The sequence below is a fragment of the Strix aluco genome, chromosome 4 (assembly GCF_031877795.1).
Source record: "Strix aluco isolate bStrAlu1 chromosome 4, bStrAlu1.hap1, whole genome shotgun sequence".
Taxonomy (NCBI): domain Eukaryota; kingdom Metazoa; phylum Chordata; class Aves; order Strigiformes; family Strigidae; genus Strix; species Strix aluco.
Genome location: NC_133934.1, coordinates 120,531,214 through 120,548,587, shown reverse-complemented (window position 1 = coordinate 120,548,587; position 17,374 = coordinate 120,531,214). Strand labels below are relative to the sequence as shown.

Sequence of the window (17,374 nt, the reverse complement as noted above, 5' to 3'; positions counted from 1 at the left end):
GTTCCACTAGGTAGAAGCCCAGAAATGAAAGATGGAAGGAACTGAGGTTTGAGATGAAAAAAAACCAGTTAATATAGCAAAGCAGTAAAATGCTTTGGAAATCATCAGGGAACATTGACAGCCTAACTTTATGAAAGAATTATTAGTGTCTGGACAGAATATTATGGTGCATTATCATCTGAGCTCCATACTAGAATAGAATAGTTCAGTTGGAAGGGACCTACGAGGATCATCTAGCCCAACTGCCTGTGTAACTCCTGCAGTACATAGAGGGTATGAATCATAAGCTAATGGAAACATATGGAGGTATAGTGGTAAATCAAAATGTGCAGCCTCACCTAAATGCTGATATCTAAAATACACGAGGAAAGCTGAGCTTACATCTGTTTGCCCTCTCATACATCATTGAGAAAGTCTACAAAGTGGCACATATGAGAACAAGAGTCAGGTGAGAAAGCAAGACTCCCGAGTCAGGCGAAGCAGGAAGTCAGAAGAGGAATCAAAGCTAATGCTGTTGTCAAAGAGGCAGAACAGGAAAAGTCACAGAAGCACACAAGAAACAAAACAAAGTTAGGGGAACATGGATTGTCTGCAGACTGTAAATACAGAGAGTAACTGTTGGATTTGAAAAGCTGAGGGAACTGAAGTATACTTTCTGAATACCGCTCACTGATTGATATCTTACACAGGTCAAGCCATCCAACAAAAACCAGCTGTGATACCAGTATTTCAGAGCAGCAGCTCCTTGTGTTCTTCATCTCTAAAACATTTGTCTGGCAATTTTGTGTTAATGCTTTATCATCATATTGTAGTTTTGACAGGCAATACAGGCTAACGATGTATACTAATGTGAAATATGCGTTTGTACAGTAATATGAAAGGGGAAAAAAGATTGAAGGGCATTCCTTTATACAAACTACATTTTAAAAGTAAGAGTCATGCAAATTGGTCCACAGGTTCAGAGAATTTTCATGAATATGCAAGAGATTTAATTAAAAATAGAACATGCCCTAATTACATAATTATGCAAGAGAAATTATTCAAAGGAACCACTCCTGTCTTTTGAATAAACAATATTCATTGCTTTCTTCCTATCACACATTTGCTTTAAAAGATTTCCTGCAATTAGCTGCTTACCCGAGGGATCTGAGCATCTCCCAACAAAGCAACTACTCCAGCTATGACCCTGATTCATAATACGCTGGGTAATCAAGTCTGTGCGTGCTGGCAATTTCCCACATAAGCAGCACACACTGTAAGCTCCCTCCTGCAGGAAGGTTGCTTAGCTCAATGGAACTGAAGTGCAGTATTACTCCCCTCTGTTTATGGCACAGAGCAGAAGACAGACACAGAAGAGACTTGGGGAGCATGCTTCTTCCTCAAGCCTCTGCCTGACCTGAAATATCGTAGGACTTCCTCTCCCTTTGGATCTTGTTTTTCCTGTCTCATCTGCGTAAGAATTAGCCAAGTTCATCTAGCAGTAAAAACTACTTACTGCCCACATTTCCATCTTCTCTTAGGGAACTAGTTATGCTATATGCCCTGCTTTTAGGACGAAATTATCTAGACATGATGTCTCTAGAATATTCTTTGTCTGCCACCAACAAGGTCACTGTGGTTTTCTGCAAACATCTGAGTGGATATTAAAATAAAACCCCCAAACACATTTACAATGCTGGATTCTTTATTCTCAGTATACCCATTTCCCTCCTCTCCCAGAAGAGAGAGGGAAGTTTGTAATTCACAGTGGGAGAGAAAAAAGCAAACAGTTCAACTAATGCAGCACAAAGCTCTTAGGTTTTTGAGGTGCAACAGTGTGAGAAATACATGCAGCAAACTAAGATTCGGTTTAACTTACATCCACAAATAGAGCAAGCCTCTATAAAGAATTTCAGGTTCATCTCATTTAAGAAGTGTGGGTTGTTTTATTTTACCATTGTTATTAACAAGAATTATCCTCCTGGCTTAGAGGATCTTTCCTCCAAAAGAGACAAAAGTTTTTTTTAAATCTAATCCTACAGTCTATAAAATCTATGACTTCATTTTATAAATGTGGGCTACAATAGAGCACTACATTGGAATAATTTCAACTGCTGCTAAAGTGCTGTTTAAAAGCATCCTGGCAATAATAAATATTGAAAGGCCAGATTCAGCAACCTGTCTGGCTTTTCATCACAATCACTTGACAGTTGCATATGCTTTTAGTTTGTATTTCCTACAAGAATGTCCTTTATGCAAAAGAGGAAACATCAAAATCAGTGCTCAAGAGTCAAAAGCTCAAGTACACTGTCCCAGATGCAATTTCAGCCTAAATCCTTTGTACATATGTGCAATTACTGCATGCAGAGCTACCCTGTTATCAGGGAGTTCAGGCACTTTGGAATAAAAGGACTGGATTTTGTTTGCCTTGACTCACTGTCACGGTCAGGATGCCTGAACATACCATCGGGAACCCACTGTTGGCCACGGCATTGAAGTTCCAAGTAAAATAAACACTGATCATGATCCTGCTTCCCAAGTCAATAAGCTTTATTCACATGCAAGTGAATTCTCCTTTCCAGAGTCACAAGGATTTCTAGAAAGCTGTAACAAATGAAAGCCAGTGTGCTTTTCCCTGCCGTTTTCTATCCACAGAGAATTAACAAGCAAATAATGCATGCAGCATTAATTCAACTCTTAACAGGCCATTTCATTAGTTAATTTCTGTTACCTTTTTTAAACAGAGCAGGATGCTTGCACATTAACATTTTGCTAACCAGAATTCTTTTCGCCTGCCAGCTTCTACAGAGCTGTGCTATTGTTATAGCCCAAAAGATACTGACTGAAAGGTTTAAGAAACCCATTGAGTTAGCTTTAAAACAGTTCTATTATGAAAAACAGACTTAAACCCCTCAGGTAATAAAGTTAAAGTAACTGAAAGCTAGAAACTATTAGAAAATTTGCATGTTAATATTAATGTCAACATAAAGAAAAATACTAGACAATTTCAGCAACACAACTATATTTATATATCCCAATTTCCACTGTTATCTTCAAAGTAGTAAGTGACCAGGAGCTAAGAACTGCACCCTTTGACAAACTATAATACTCTATGCTACATGAATTTACGGACAGTGACAGTATTTTCCAAGATCCTACTTTCAAAGCATCAAAATTCCCAACATCTTAAGGGTGCACAGAGGAGAGTTTACGATGATTAGACTTGCATCTTTACTCCTTGCATTCAAGGAGCAGGTTCCCACCTCTGTGGGGGAATGCTCACACCCATACATACTCTGCTCAACCAGCAATATCTGTTCCTTCTTTATTTCTGACAAACCTCTCATTTCATTGAAAGATGAAGCAACTTTCTTCCTTACCTGCTTCCATGTTCTGTAGTCAGCTGATAGTTGACTACCAGCACCTTTCTAGCTTGGAAAGACTCTCTTCTCCATATTCACTCTGCATGACTTTCTGTGCTTACACATGAAGGATAGTGTTCCATTTACACTCCTCCTTTCCTTCCTCTATACTCTCACTTTTCAGTGAGTTTATTCTCTCTTGGAGTTTCAGTTGCTCATTCAAGGTTGTGAGAATTATTAATCACTGCATGCGAGTCACAGGAAGCTACATTTATTTCTGTATTCACCTACCTCAGTCACTGAACCATTGCAAAAGTGTATTAAGCCCTTCAGAGGAAATAAAAACCACTCTGTTGGTGGAATATCACAATCTTGGCCACTACTAGAGTAAGAACATTCAGTGTGTGGTACAGTACTTCTCTTCACCCTCCCATACCTTTACTTCCCAACTATGACTGTGGTCCCTTTCTTTACCTTTCTATTGGGATAAGGCCTAGTATTGATAGGAAAAAAGTTTATTCCACAAACACAACAAACAGACTCTTCCAAACACAAAGTCTTTGATAGTCTGTGTTCAAACCCAGGAACACTTAGCTAAAAGCAGAAAACCTCTACTGATTTCTAAGTGCCTGCTTTATTACTACTTACATTATCCTCTTCCCTTTCTGTGAACACCAGCTGTTTGTTACCTGTATGGTTTGTCAGCATTCCTTAATGGAGATTTGCTAACTCATCAGGCTTTGCTGCCAGATTACTTGCAATTAGATTAGGTGAGACTCTTACCTTGATAATCTTCGTAGTGATTGTAGGGTTTTTTTCCATGGTGAAGGAGACTTTCAGGTACCTTCTTCTCATTAAGTTCTCCAGAGTTTCATTATGAAAAGTGCTTCTTCCCTTAAAAAAAACCTTTGAGAGAGATTTTAATTTCAGCCACACACTGCAGTGTAAATCTGGGATAATTTCATTAACCAGTATGAGCTTTTTCTTTTTTTGAGAAGTGAATCCTTGAAAGCATAAGAAAGGCATTCCTTTTTCCAACCAAAATTAGGTAGAGGCACAGACTGAGCCATGAACTTGTCTCAGCACCAGGGAAACTGGTGCTTCCTCATGGAGATATGAAAGATGGATGCTCTTTATTCTCACTAAGATTCCTACATACATTTATAAAAGAAAGAAGCTGTGATTTTTCAGATGCTGCCTTTTATTAAAGCTCATGCATATGCTAATCACAAGAAATGCTAATGTCCATGTATGCCTGTATGTGACCTTTTCCAAGTAGAAATTTGCACCTACTGATGAAAGATAACTAAGTCTCAAAAGTCTAAAAGGCATTACCGATAACAATCTCATCTGGTCTTTTTCTAAATGTAATTATCAAACTCTATTGAAAACCAAGCAGGGATCTTGCCCTTCCTGCCCAAGAAGCTCATTCCTCCGGTGTTCAGTCTCAAGGGTAATATATACAAATAGATATTGTGCCAAATTGTGTCATTTCTTTCCAGCTCTTCTCCCTTGCTAGTGATCAGCCCCATTTCTCTATGTGTTTGCATTTCTAAGGAGGTCCTCAAATGTAACATTTCTCTTTTATATGTTTGATTAAATTATTGTAGAGAAAAAAGATTCTTCCCAAGGTAACCCCTCTTAGCTCCTTCTTCCTCCACTCACCCTGTCTAGGAGATTCTGCACTCCTTTCTCCCCTCCTGACCATCAATTTGCTTGGCTAAACAAACTGAACTCTTAATCTCTTTAAGAGAGATTCAACATCCCCCTGATTATTCAGTTCGCCCTTCATTGCTCCCATTTGCTTCACCTTTCTTGAGACTAATGTGCTGCAATTGTTTATGCCATGGTCACTATTCAAAGTGATTGTCCCTAAGCCTGATTTATCATTAACCTCTCTTACAATTGATGTATTCCTTTTCTGCACATGTAACTGCCAAACCCTTATCCCCCTTTGACTTCTGTTAAATGCTTTTCTCTCCTCCTCAACTAATACTCTATATGGAATTACACCAAATTCACTTGGCATCCAGGGTTGATTAGAATTTATCATTTTTTATGGGAGACCATTTTACATCCGCTTTCCATTGTTGGAGTTTGCCTTGGTTAAGAGGGTAGTCAAACCAAGGCAGTACTCAGCTGCACTGGGCTGGGGAATTAATGGTAATACATTTTGCCCCAAGGGAAAGGGAAATGTAAATATTTGTGCTGTGACAACTGTTTCTGTAGTTTCTGTGCCAGTGACCAATTATGCCTCTAAAGAAAATGGCTTCTGTGAATATGCCTGTGGCTAGATGGATGGTATACAGTATGTGGGGCTGAGAAGGGCAGAGTCACTTTAGAAATCAATAGCAAACAGAACTGCCTGTGCTAGGTATTTTGTTCCTCATCCTGTCTCCTGCAAAATACAGCAGATGCAGGAAAAGGAGAGATGATCTTATTCCCAGGGGTTTGGATTTGAATTCTCTCTCCTTGCTGCCTCCATCTTCCCACAGCAAGTATGTACTGTGAAATTTTTACTTCAGTTTCAGATGTTGTAATTCCTATGTTTTCTGTTGTAATTCTTTTTTATCTGCTTTAATGAAACATTTTCTTGACAGTTCACAGAGAAATCCATTGAAAAGTATTAAGTCCAAAGACATGCCATGGACACACTCATCTCTTCTTCCATATCTTCACAATGATACAGAAGAAAACAGGATATGTACATTGCTGCTATCAAGTCTTAGACTTGAAACATTAGTGAGATGATTGCATAATTTACTCCTACAGGATGGATGGTGTGTTTCATCTCTACAGGCTTGTCTGTCAGTTACCTGAGAGCAAATATTCTTGAAGAACTCAATCTATGGACATGCTCCAAAAGAACAGAGTCTGATACCCCAGATGAGAAGGGGTTGAGAGAATGGTTTTAAATCATCTTTGTGCCTTCCCAATCCTATGCTATTCCCTGCTCCCTGGCTTCCATGTGATAGTTTTGCCCAGGACCTCCACAAGGTCCATCTGTAACCTAGTCCATCCACACTTGTTATACCCTCTATAATTAGGGGATGTGAAAGGAGGCCTTAAGAAACTAGCCTTGTAGGTCTCAATTTCTGAAGAAAGGAATTCCTCATACATCTGTGTATAGGTGTTTTAGGGACCAGTATATAAAAACAAACAGTGAGGGGATGCTATTAATTTGTCAAGTTTTGGCAGATACTGCTGCATCACATCATGTTCTGAAGGTTTTCCTTGTGCCAAAAAGGCTAGACTCAATTTAGGTAAGTTGTAATTTATGCAGAAACTGGCTGAGAAGGCAATTACCTCATCAGTATGTACATCATCAAGATATTCCGAGGCTACAGTTTTGCTTCAGTGGACAAATAATTAAAGATAGGAATTTAAAGCAGGACTCCTTGACCTTTGACTTTGGTGGCCAGCTGGGCATAGTACAATTCACAGAAATCAGAGTAATTTCTTTCAAGGAAAAAATCTGTGCCACCCCAGTTATCTACAACACCAGCATTGTGTAAAATGCCTGGACCGTTTGAGGTGTTTTGATTACACGGAGGAGTTCACTCTGTCACATCAGCTAACAGTCTCCCAGGGAACTGCTGAAACATGCCAGGTGCAGTACTTCAGATTTTGAATCTGTGTGTTCTGACATAAAATTATTCCTTAATATTTAAAATAATAATTAAATTGTAATGAAAGCTGAAATACATTGAAATTGTTTCAAAGATATATATAGTGCAGTTTATCAAACCCTAGGTATTGAAAATAACATAACTGTAAACAGGAAATGAAACATACTTCAATAAACACTAGGAGAAAGCTGGGAACAATTAATATATATAAATTAGCCATGAAAGTGAAATGTACTGCCTACACAGTGTTTTTCACTTTTTATTACACGCTGAAGGGTCGCAGAGTACACCATCACCATATGTTTGAAAACTGTCATGACTCACACAGAATAGGCTGATGAATAATAGTATCTTCCTTCATCAGAGTATAACACTGACCAGAAATCTACCCAGTAAATGGTTCCGTTGTGGGCAGCAATTTAACATGCCCCATATCCTTATAATTAACTACATAACCATAAAAATGTTACTGCCAGGTTTATCATGCACCAGTGCAGAAAGCACTCTTAAATATCTTTACAGGAAGGTTCACACATTTGTCATTTCCCATCCCACTCATTTTGCAACCGAAGGAGGTTGGAATGCTGTGTTACTGGCATTCTCATTAACTTCACTTATCTTCTTTCTCTTTGAATTTTTGGTTGTGAACTCTGTTGGGTAGCATCCAAAACCAAAGTTCATATTGTAAATAAGTGAGATGCTTTTCTAATTTACATGTAAACATATAATAGAATTAAAGTTGAAATGATATTGTTAATTACGTATGAAATTAAACATCGACTGCTAAGTGGCTCTTAGATAATACCAATAAATTATAGACTCAAGCCAGTAAGTAATAAGCTGCTTTGCTGCTTTTAGAGAAAGTGTGAACCTCATGATTCAAAAGCCTGAGAAAAATCTTCCTAAAATGGAAACCTGCCCTGTCCGTGGCAACTCTTCAGCCACATTCTCCCAGCATCAGCCTATTTTACTCAGTCCTATGGCAATCAGATTTATGGCTGTGACACCGTGGTTACTGTTAAGCACACCCAGCAAGTCTCCAGGTGTCACTGAATAGACCCCTCTTTTTCCAACAGCAAAAGCTGCACCAGGGAAGAAGCAGCAGAGGAGCATAGCAAATGAATTGATTTTAAGCATCTCTTGTCAATTAAAATTGCTCTGCAATATTCTATGGCAGAGCTGATTTTTTCCTTTGAAGTGAGCTTGAATTCTCTGATGCAAATTAGCACCTGTGGCTATTTACTCATATGTCATCTTAGTATTTTGTTCTGTTTTTCATGGTGGAATTTTTCATGAGGCCTGAGGAAACTGGGAGTTTTCCAGACATGACATTAAAAGTGAAGTATTATTTTGGTAAATGTGAGAAGAAGATTGGTAAATCCAGAAGACATTTTCTTACATATTCATTGGAATTTAGTTTCCATTTTGTCTTTCAATCTCATACAATTTTGGACAAATAAAAGAGTTTTCTACCTAAGTATTTACAGTTTCTACAGCTACTAAGGTCAGAACTGTCTTGACTTGGTTTGTTACTGTATGCTGTGTCATACCATCTATTTTCCATATGACACTCCAGAATCAAAAATCACTTGGAAAGCAATCAAGGCAGTCAGTTAATCTCTTTTGAAATTTGCAATTCATGGCTTTTGTCTTCTAATATAGCCTTGACTACAAGATCTGTTTTGCAAAACAACCCCTACCCTCCCAAAGACTCTAGACTTCTAATTATTCAAATCATACTAGAAATTAAAATCTGTAACTTTTCTGGAACCCTTTAAAAACAGCCAATGTATGCTACACACTGATCATCATATGAAAACATTTCCACAGCAGGGATTTATTACAAAGATGGGGCTAAAATTTGTCAACAGAAGTTCTTTAATAATGAGATATAAATAGTGACCTGAATTTCTTAGGATTCTGAAACTTGGGTTTTGCCTGTTGATGTGTTTTGGCTCAGCTGTTGAAAGTTATCACAGCCAATCCTGCAGCTGAATCGTATCAGCAGGTTCTTTGGAGGCAGCGGTGTGAACAGACTACTGCTGAATGCCAGCAATTCCTGACTGGCACGGGGGCTGCTGGAAACTCATGCCAGTCATGGGCCACCAAAGTAGCTTCAGGGCCACTCCAGCTTAGGCTGCGTGCTAATTGCCTCCTGGCAGTCTCAGAAGATGCACAAAGTCATTCTTGCTGCCTCCTGACATCTCAGCCCACCCAGGTCACAACACACCTGGGACCACCCCTAAGGATGAGATCCTGCATTCACCAGAAAGCAAAATCACTGTACCTTTCCCTGCAAAATATAAGAAACTCGATTAAATGGGTATCTGGTTTGAACTAGTAAAACATAAGCAGCTGTATGAAACAGGAACCATGTCTTCAGAGCATTTACGGGGCTTCTAGAACTGATTTTGACTATGGGTAGTACTATAAAATATTTCTCCTGAGTAAGAGCACACTTAAAAAGGGATCATGTAATTTTTTTGTCTTTACTATTTTAGCCAAAAGTACTGATTTTGCACTTCCACAGCACCTGCTATTTGAATTTATCAGTCAGTTAAATCTTACAATACTCGAATAAATCTTAAGCCATTAATGAATGCAAAGTCAAGGCACAAAGAAGTTATTTATATAATAATTAATATTAATTAGTATATCAAGATGATTACATTCAATGTACTTATAAACTCTTTTTAAGAAATAAACTAATAAGAAATAAAGTTGTGTTTGTTTCCAGTACTATTTTTTTTTAAAAATGAATGTGAATATTCAATTATGGGGTTATTATTCTGTGAACCAGTTTACAGCAATCGGTGGATATAATTTTTAATATGAAAATTATTCATGCATGTTACAGTTCCAGACATATATTATCCTTTCCTGAAAACATTTCAATCTCCCAGTCTTTATGCAAAAAACTGGCCCATGGGCTCTGCACGGGATGTAAATTAAGTTCTTGTTTCTCCAAATCTGCTTACCCTGTAGGATACTAATCTTGCTTAATGATAGTTGAAGCTAAAAATTGCAAGCAGAACAGTCCCCTTAAAACGGAGCCAGAAAGGGTCAGCTTCTAAATAAGAAATCTGAGTATTGAACTGGATTTTAATTTTATCCCTAAGAATGTCCATTTAAACATAGAAGCTATCTTCTCAGTTGTTTCTACCATTACTTTTATACTCCTAATGAAATTGAGAAATGCATTTTATTAAGATGTACAGTTCTTTATTAATCATATATAAAGGTGCTACAATCACTTCAACCCAACCTTTAGTTGGTCTGCCTCTCAATCCTCATTTGACACTTCCTCTTAATCCCCCCGCGTTCTATTGAAATTAATGCTCCAGTAGAGAAATTCAGTGAATAGCAAAACCCCAAAAAGATTATCAGAACATAACCACCCCAAGTCAATACAAACTATCAAAAATTATTTGACTATTACCAAAATACTGTTGCTTTATTATGCACTTACTGAGTGCATGAGACAGATTAAAAAGGCACATGCTGACACTACTAAATATGAAATGCTGCTCTTCCTTCTGACAGGATTAGCTAAATACCTAAATGAGAACACTCCCCTGTATTTTTCCTATACTCAGAAGATGTGCACAAAGCCACTCTTTGATCTATTTACTAGTTTCAGTTACGGTAGCAGGCCTTTGTATACATAAAAAATTTATTTTTAGTAGTCTGTGGCAGCAACTTATTTTTCCTTTGATGTATAAAGGATTTATGATCAATAATATCTGAAAGCAGCTGGCATTATTACAACTGCTCTGAGTAAAGAAAAAAAATCAAAAGTAATGCAACACTGGCAAAAATGATATGGCTGTTCAGAAAATGTAATTATCTCAGTAAATGTATGTGGCTTTGGTAACAAGACTCAAAATTTCAGATGGATTATTTTTAATAACATCCTTTCATAGTGGCTTTATTAGATGTTCTAAATCTGACCTCAACACTTACCTAATAGATAAATACCTCACTCCATCAATAGGTTTTAGATGAAGGGACCCAGCACTCCACACAGAATCTTAATGAAGGCAATGCCATAAAGGCATGAACTTTAACTACAAGCAGCTCAGAGCAGAATCCCAGCATGATCCACTGTATACCGATTATATTATTTTGGGGTGACCAACACTAAAATTACATGTTCAGAAAAGTTTTAACTGTGAATTGACTGAAGCGCAATCCAAACCTTCCCCCCATGCCAACAGCAGAATACTTCTATCTGCATGATGAGGCATATTAATTCAACTGACATCTAACACTTTTTCCCTTGGATTAGTTCTAGTGGTGAATCAATTTCCTGATCTGGTTCAGCAGGCAGACACAAAAATGTCTGTGTTAATAAAAGTGAGCAGCTGAGAAGATGAAAATGCCTCTTCTGATTGACCTCTACCCACTTAAGCATATGTAAAACTACCTTACAGACCTTACGCGCAGGCTGTTGGAACATACAGCTATCAACCACCAGTCCACTGGGGTTCTGGCCTCTGCCTTTCAGAGATGTTTTCTTACATTATCCAATCATTCTTTTACACTGGAACTATTTACTAAAGTGTGCATTCACATGGTGGTCAAAGCTTATATACTGTAAGATAGGATTTACCATAAAGCCCTGAAGAATTACATTACATACCCACAGTATTCTATTTCAAAAGTTTATTTCCCCAAAGAAACATGGCATTTTGTAACTTTTTAATATATACCTTTTACAGTAGTGATGCAGTAAATAACATTCACAAATAATATTTTCCTAGTGTTATCACCTCAAACACTATTAATGACTGTTTTCATTTACTAATAACAGTTAAAGCCACAAATGTGACCATTTTAGCCCCAATGATGATATCATCATTGTATGAAAGTGTGATCCGCTACCGTATCATTAATATTTATTTCATTTTGCAAAGGAATTATTACATTGATACTGACAAAGCTCTTCTTGCTCCAGCTGAGAAAGCCCGCGAATAAATCCCATCATGTTTGGACATGAAAAACAGGTCAGTGGCTGCGGAGCTGTTTCCAAAAGCAGAACCTTCCCTACAGCATAGCTTCAGGAAAACACACTTCATTTGACAACACACATTCTTTTTAACAGAATCCTCTTAGGAGGTACTGTATCCAAAAAAATCATTTAACTGTATACAGGGACAGGGAGAACATTCCAAGGAATGGAACTTCTTTTAAATTAAAGATACATGACATAACATTTTAAGACTTCACTTAAACTAACTTCCTTCCAATTGATATTACATACCTGGAGGCTAGAAAAATCACCCTCAGGCAAGTTGTTGTGAGTGCCGCAGAGAAACTGGTGAGAATAGCACATCTTTTGAAAGAAACAATCCAGTAGAAAGCAGTACGTATTAGTACTAACATTGTTCTCCTCCATACAGCCAACTATCAGTTCCCCTTTCTACCAAGATTAAGTGACTGGCAATGCATCTGTTTTACTGCTCAGCAGCTAAAATCTTTAACCATAGTCTAGAGTAACTCTTGTCCAAGGGGAGCACATTTCTTTTAATTAAAACAAAATTACCAAAGAACATCGTATAGCATTAGTAATTTATATAATACCATAAATCTTTATTAAAAATAGGAAGTAATCACACTGAAAGGAGGATCACTCTAAATTGATTGTATATATACTCACAAATCATATTTGTTCCTTCAGCCATGTTGCATTACTTATGGACAGCTACCGCCCCAGAGACACAACTGCTGCAAAATGAAGCATTTTTGTCTTTATATACTGATACGGTTGGTGGAGACATCATTCTCTGACCCGAGTTCAGGTACACCATATGCAATCGCCCATTATTTAGGAGCTATGACTCTGTGGTAAAAATGTGACAGCTGTGATCCATTCCATTTAACGTAAACGAGGAACAGCTTTTAACAGTTCTCTCAGTTGTGTTTTGGCTGAGAAATATTTTAGATATTCTTGGAATAAAAGGTAAATGAAATCTACATAGTGATTATAAATTAATGGCAACTTTTATTTACATAGTTTAACAGATTCAAACAATTATTACATTAGTCATTCAGATTCTGAACATCACTATAAACCACAAGTTTATAGCAGGCCTAGCTAGAGTTGCATTCTTCATGGAGCTGTGATTAATTTCCCACATTTTTCTTTTTCCAACGAAGCCACCTCAGAGCTCTTGCCAGTGCTACTTGTCCCATGAGGTATGTGATAGTAAAGTTACGCTTATACCAATCTCTAGGATTCCAAAGCCAGGAAAATCATCAGCATGCAGAACAAGAACAGGAAAAAGGTAGACAATTACATTAAAATATCCTTTGGCATTGACAAATGATAATTCAGTGTTGACCTGCATTTTCTGTGGCAACACTTTTCCTGCCCAATGAGAGTTAAATAATCTATGAAAAGTTCTGTGTGAATATCCATATCCATGAACAGATTACATGTGAACTATAGGGCTACAACCATTGAGAGCTTAACTGTAAAAAAAGTTAAGGGATGGGTAGTTTTATGACCTATTGTATTTGAAATCAGGTAAGCTAAAATAATTGTAACCGCATCTCATGTTTCAGAAGTAAAGCTGATCATCAAGCTACCTAGAAGAATTTTCTGCCAGTGCTGTGCTATGGGTAAGATTTGTTTGTGCATGTATGAAGATGCACGTGTTGGAAAGGGCATAGTTGGTCACCTGTAAGGGTGGGAAAAAATAAAATCACACTTCAAAGACTAATTGTATAACCTAACACAGAAAACATTATGTTTCTTATGCAGTACCTTTTAAAGATGATGCCTCCAATATTGCTAAAGTTAGCCTTTGTATCTTTAAATAGTTTTAACAAAGCATGCATGGCTTCTGGAGCTAATTTAAGATATAGATCGGATAGTCTGTATCAGCCCTTTTAACCTCCAAGAACTTGCTTCAAATTCTTGCTCCTGTTACAAACTAAAGTAACATCATAATTTCTTTCTAGATTCTAAGAAGGATCCATCCCCCATTTTGTAAAATGCTGCACATGAAGCAACAGAGCATGCTTACTGCAGAACTACCACGAAATATTAAAACATTGGGATTTAGGTCTTCTCTTGAGATCTCTGTGGGAAACCCTGCATGTACAGATCTAACATAAACCTGAGATACTAACCTCTGAGTAAGAATAGTAGCCAAAATTATGCTGACAAGCAGCACTGAGCTACCCCCTCAAATAGCATGTTTTGACTTAACATGACAACATTACAACTGTTTCTTTTCCCCTTTCATGTCTCATTTCCTATATCCTTCTCAATTTTTTCTGCCTAGACTGTATTTCCAGTCTTAAGTACCCTGAACTAAATATTCATGGCATCTATGCACAGTCATTGCTTCAATTTTAACTACATTTTAGAAGTTGCAACACTTCAGCAGCCACAGTTTTCAGGCCAGCTGGCAACACTGCAAAAGAACATACCACTGAATGCATAAACAGATTTTTATAAATATGACCCCTCAAAATCACAGTGCCTTTAAAAAGCTCCACTGCTTTCAGGGCTGTGAAGTTCCACTTTGAAACTACAATGATGCAGCTGACACTACCTGATTTTACAAGGCAGAAACAAGGAAGGTCACGTTTAGGCACAAAGCCTGAACTCTCTTGCCGTGGAGACAGCACACTATCCCAAGGTCACTACAACAGTGGCATCTGGTGACCAGTTCCAAGATAAACTATTTGCTTTCTCACTCATCAGATTTATGGGCAATTTGAACAACAAACCTCTTGTTAACAATAGTATTTTACTTTCCATTTTTTCATGCTGTTGTTAAGGTTTATGGTGAGGTTTTCCCATCTGACCCCTTCCCCCATGGACAAGATGCACATATTTGTTTTAAATACTTGTTACAGTAAAATTGTTCTTACAGTACATTACGGTATATGCACAATACGTACAAAGAACCCTAAACCACAATTTTTTATAGATCAGTTAAAGTGATGGTAGAATTCTCGCTAGCATTACACCATCAGGAACACAGTAACACCTGACACCTTTGAGCCCAATAATCTTTCAATCCAATACAGAGAAGAAACTGAAGTTGTGGTTTCATATTCAGTGGGCAGTGCTACTGTAAATGGATTAAACACTGTCCTTCTCCAGCTTCCCATTCCTTCCTCACTTCTAGCCCTCTACCAAGCGTGCACAGATACATGCAGGGTCATGTGTGTTTGCGAGTCGTTTTTCAGTTGTTTCAGATTCCCAATCCAGTTTATCAAGTTGTTGTACAAACAGTAACACTGAAACAATGCAGTAGATGTTGTGAAGAGGCAGTGTGGATGTGGGCTTACCCAGTTGTAGCTGAGGTTCTACACAGGATGAGTTCAGGTATCATTTTACTAATGCTTTGCCACACAAAACCCCCTCAAACTCAAGGCTAATCACTTTCATTTTTACTATGTGCTTGTGACTAATAAAAACAAGAATACTAAATACAACTCTCATGAAACAATTTTCCTTTAAGATGAATCACATTTACTAGTCCTTATTTAACAGTTAATTAGAATCTGTTATATAGAAATTTCAACTGTTTTATTCGCCTATTTATCAGTTTCAATTAGCAGCATGAAAACACCCATGCCATAAGAGAAAAAATTGAGTGCCTGATCTTGTCTCTCAATCTCAGCCATGAGATTCATCTCTCCACTAAATCAACAATAAACAGTAAAACTCAAATGATAATGAAAATTTCTGTCAAACGCTAATAATAGCATTTAAAAAAATCATTTTCTAAAATGATAGTTTTAGATGCTGTTTTACCAATTATGGAAAAAAAATGTTCAAATTTTCTATTTGATCTTATGCCTTTCACTCAGACTATAATGTATAATAGGCAACAGAAATATCTTCTACATACCTGTTATACTGCATATGCTTTCTAAAATTTTTACTTAGAAAGTCCTTGTAAAAGTCAGCCATTTCTTCTGCATTCAGTGTTGCTTTCTGACCTGAAAATAAGTTTTGGCATAACAATGTCAAGATAATTCTTTGGATTGAAACACTGGGTTCAGTTGCAAGAGAGCTAGGTCTGACTCCTTCCTCCTACAAACCCTGAACAAGTTAATATGCTTTTATCTTCCAACTTTTTGAAAACTACCTAGGGAGCACAGCAGATTAAAAATACTGATCATCTTGAATCTGTCATAACTCTTAAGCCCTTATTACTTATGAAAGTGACTATCAGGTCTTAGATTATTTAAGGAACTAGTGAACCCCTATGAAAAAGTTCACAGATCTGGGAGTACCTAATCCTCTGAGTAAAATTAATCTCTGTGGGGCTGAAATCTAAACAGCACCAGTAAGAGCACTTAGTAACCTAAATTTCCCCCCTGAAGCAAGTCAATAAATATAGAAAGAACACTATCCTTAACTGACACCTTTGCAGACGTACATTGTTTTCTGTTGTTGATAAATTTTAAGTAACTTATACCAAAGAGTGTATGTTCTGAGATGTCAGATTTATTAACAATACAGTAGGCAATTACTTTGTGAAGCAGCAAGTACAAAAGAGGATTGAATATGCCACTGCCATAAGCAGAACATAAGAAGAAATGGATTCTTTCCACAGGACGTGAAAGGAAAACCTGTGGCTACAGTACAGATGTCGAATCCTGAGAATGAGCTAATATTCTCAACTCTACCAGATAATTCCTGTACAAACTTTCTGGCACTTCCAATGTTTCTAACATGAGAGTCAAATCTGAATGTCCCAGGGGACATGGATATGATGAAGGAGACGGAATTGTGATATTCAACTTGCTACTGTTCCAAAATGCACTTCAAAGATCCTGAGACCAATCATAGAAATGTAAATTATTGATCAGTTCTATCTGTCATTATTTAGAAATCTAATGTATTACAAAAGATTAACACACTATGGGATAAAATTTAAGACTATTTGAAGGTTGCCTACTTAACACCTATAGTTAATTTGTTTCTTCATACTGTTATCAGTAGAACTGATAGTAGATTCACTTACATAAAAGTACATTTTGTTCCAACTGTTAGTGTATGTTATTAGTCTTATTTTTATATATGCACACAACTGTATTATAGAACAGAGTTAATCACCACATGCAGGCAATGTAATTTTATTTTTAAGGGATGTACATGCTTACTATTTTTTCTTTTATTTCTAGGGTATAAAAGCAAAACAAACAAAAACAAAACCAAAATGTCAATATAAAAGCAGCATTTTCTAAACAACACAAAACTTAATTAAAATTATTTCTCAACCACACACTGGTCACTGGGATACAAACAGAAGAGAAAAATAATGGTCTTGATAAACAGGACGTCAGAGCAGATGCTTTACTAAACTCAAACTGATCATTATTCTATGAACAAAATGTTCAACCTCATGCTACAATGGCCAATTCACTGTT

At 37.1% G+C, this 17,374-nt stretch overlaps 2 protein-coding genes across 14 annotated transcripts in view; both read right to left on the bottom strand.

Moving 5' to 3' along the window:
• Positions 1-4,214, bottom strand: part of KLC1 (kinesin light chain 1) — a 53,630-nt gene extending 49,416 nt beyond the window's left edge. Inside the window, exon 1 of the mRNA XM_074825223.1 lies at positions 4,125-4,214. The gene's annotated coding sequence lies outside the window, so the exon portion shown is untranslated. The remainder of the gene's footprint in view (positions 1-4,124) is intronic.
• Positions 1,667-17,374, bottom strand: part of COA8 (cytochrome c oxidase assembly factor 8) — a 34,731-nt gene continuing 19,023 nt past the window's right edge. For 5 of the 13 annotated variants that reach the window (XM_074825241.1, XM_074825252.1, XM_074825251.1 and 2 more), the window contains 2 exons: positions 15,847-15,937; positions 12,955-13,202 (listed from right to left, as the gene is read on the bottom strand). In XM_074825241.1, the coding sequence (XP_074681342.1) occupies positions 13,097-13,202; positions 15,847-15,937 (197 nt within the window). In that variant the 3' untranslated portion in view covers positions 12,955-13,096. The other 8 variants (XM_074825243.1, XM_074825248.1, XM_074825245.1 and 5 more) reach the window with 8 other exon arrangements.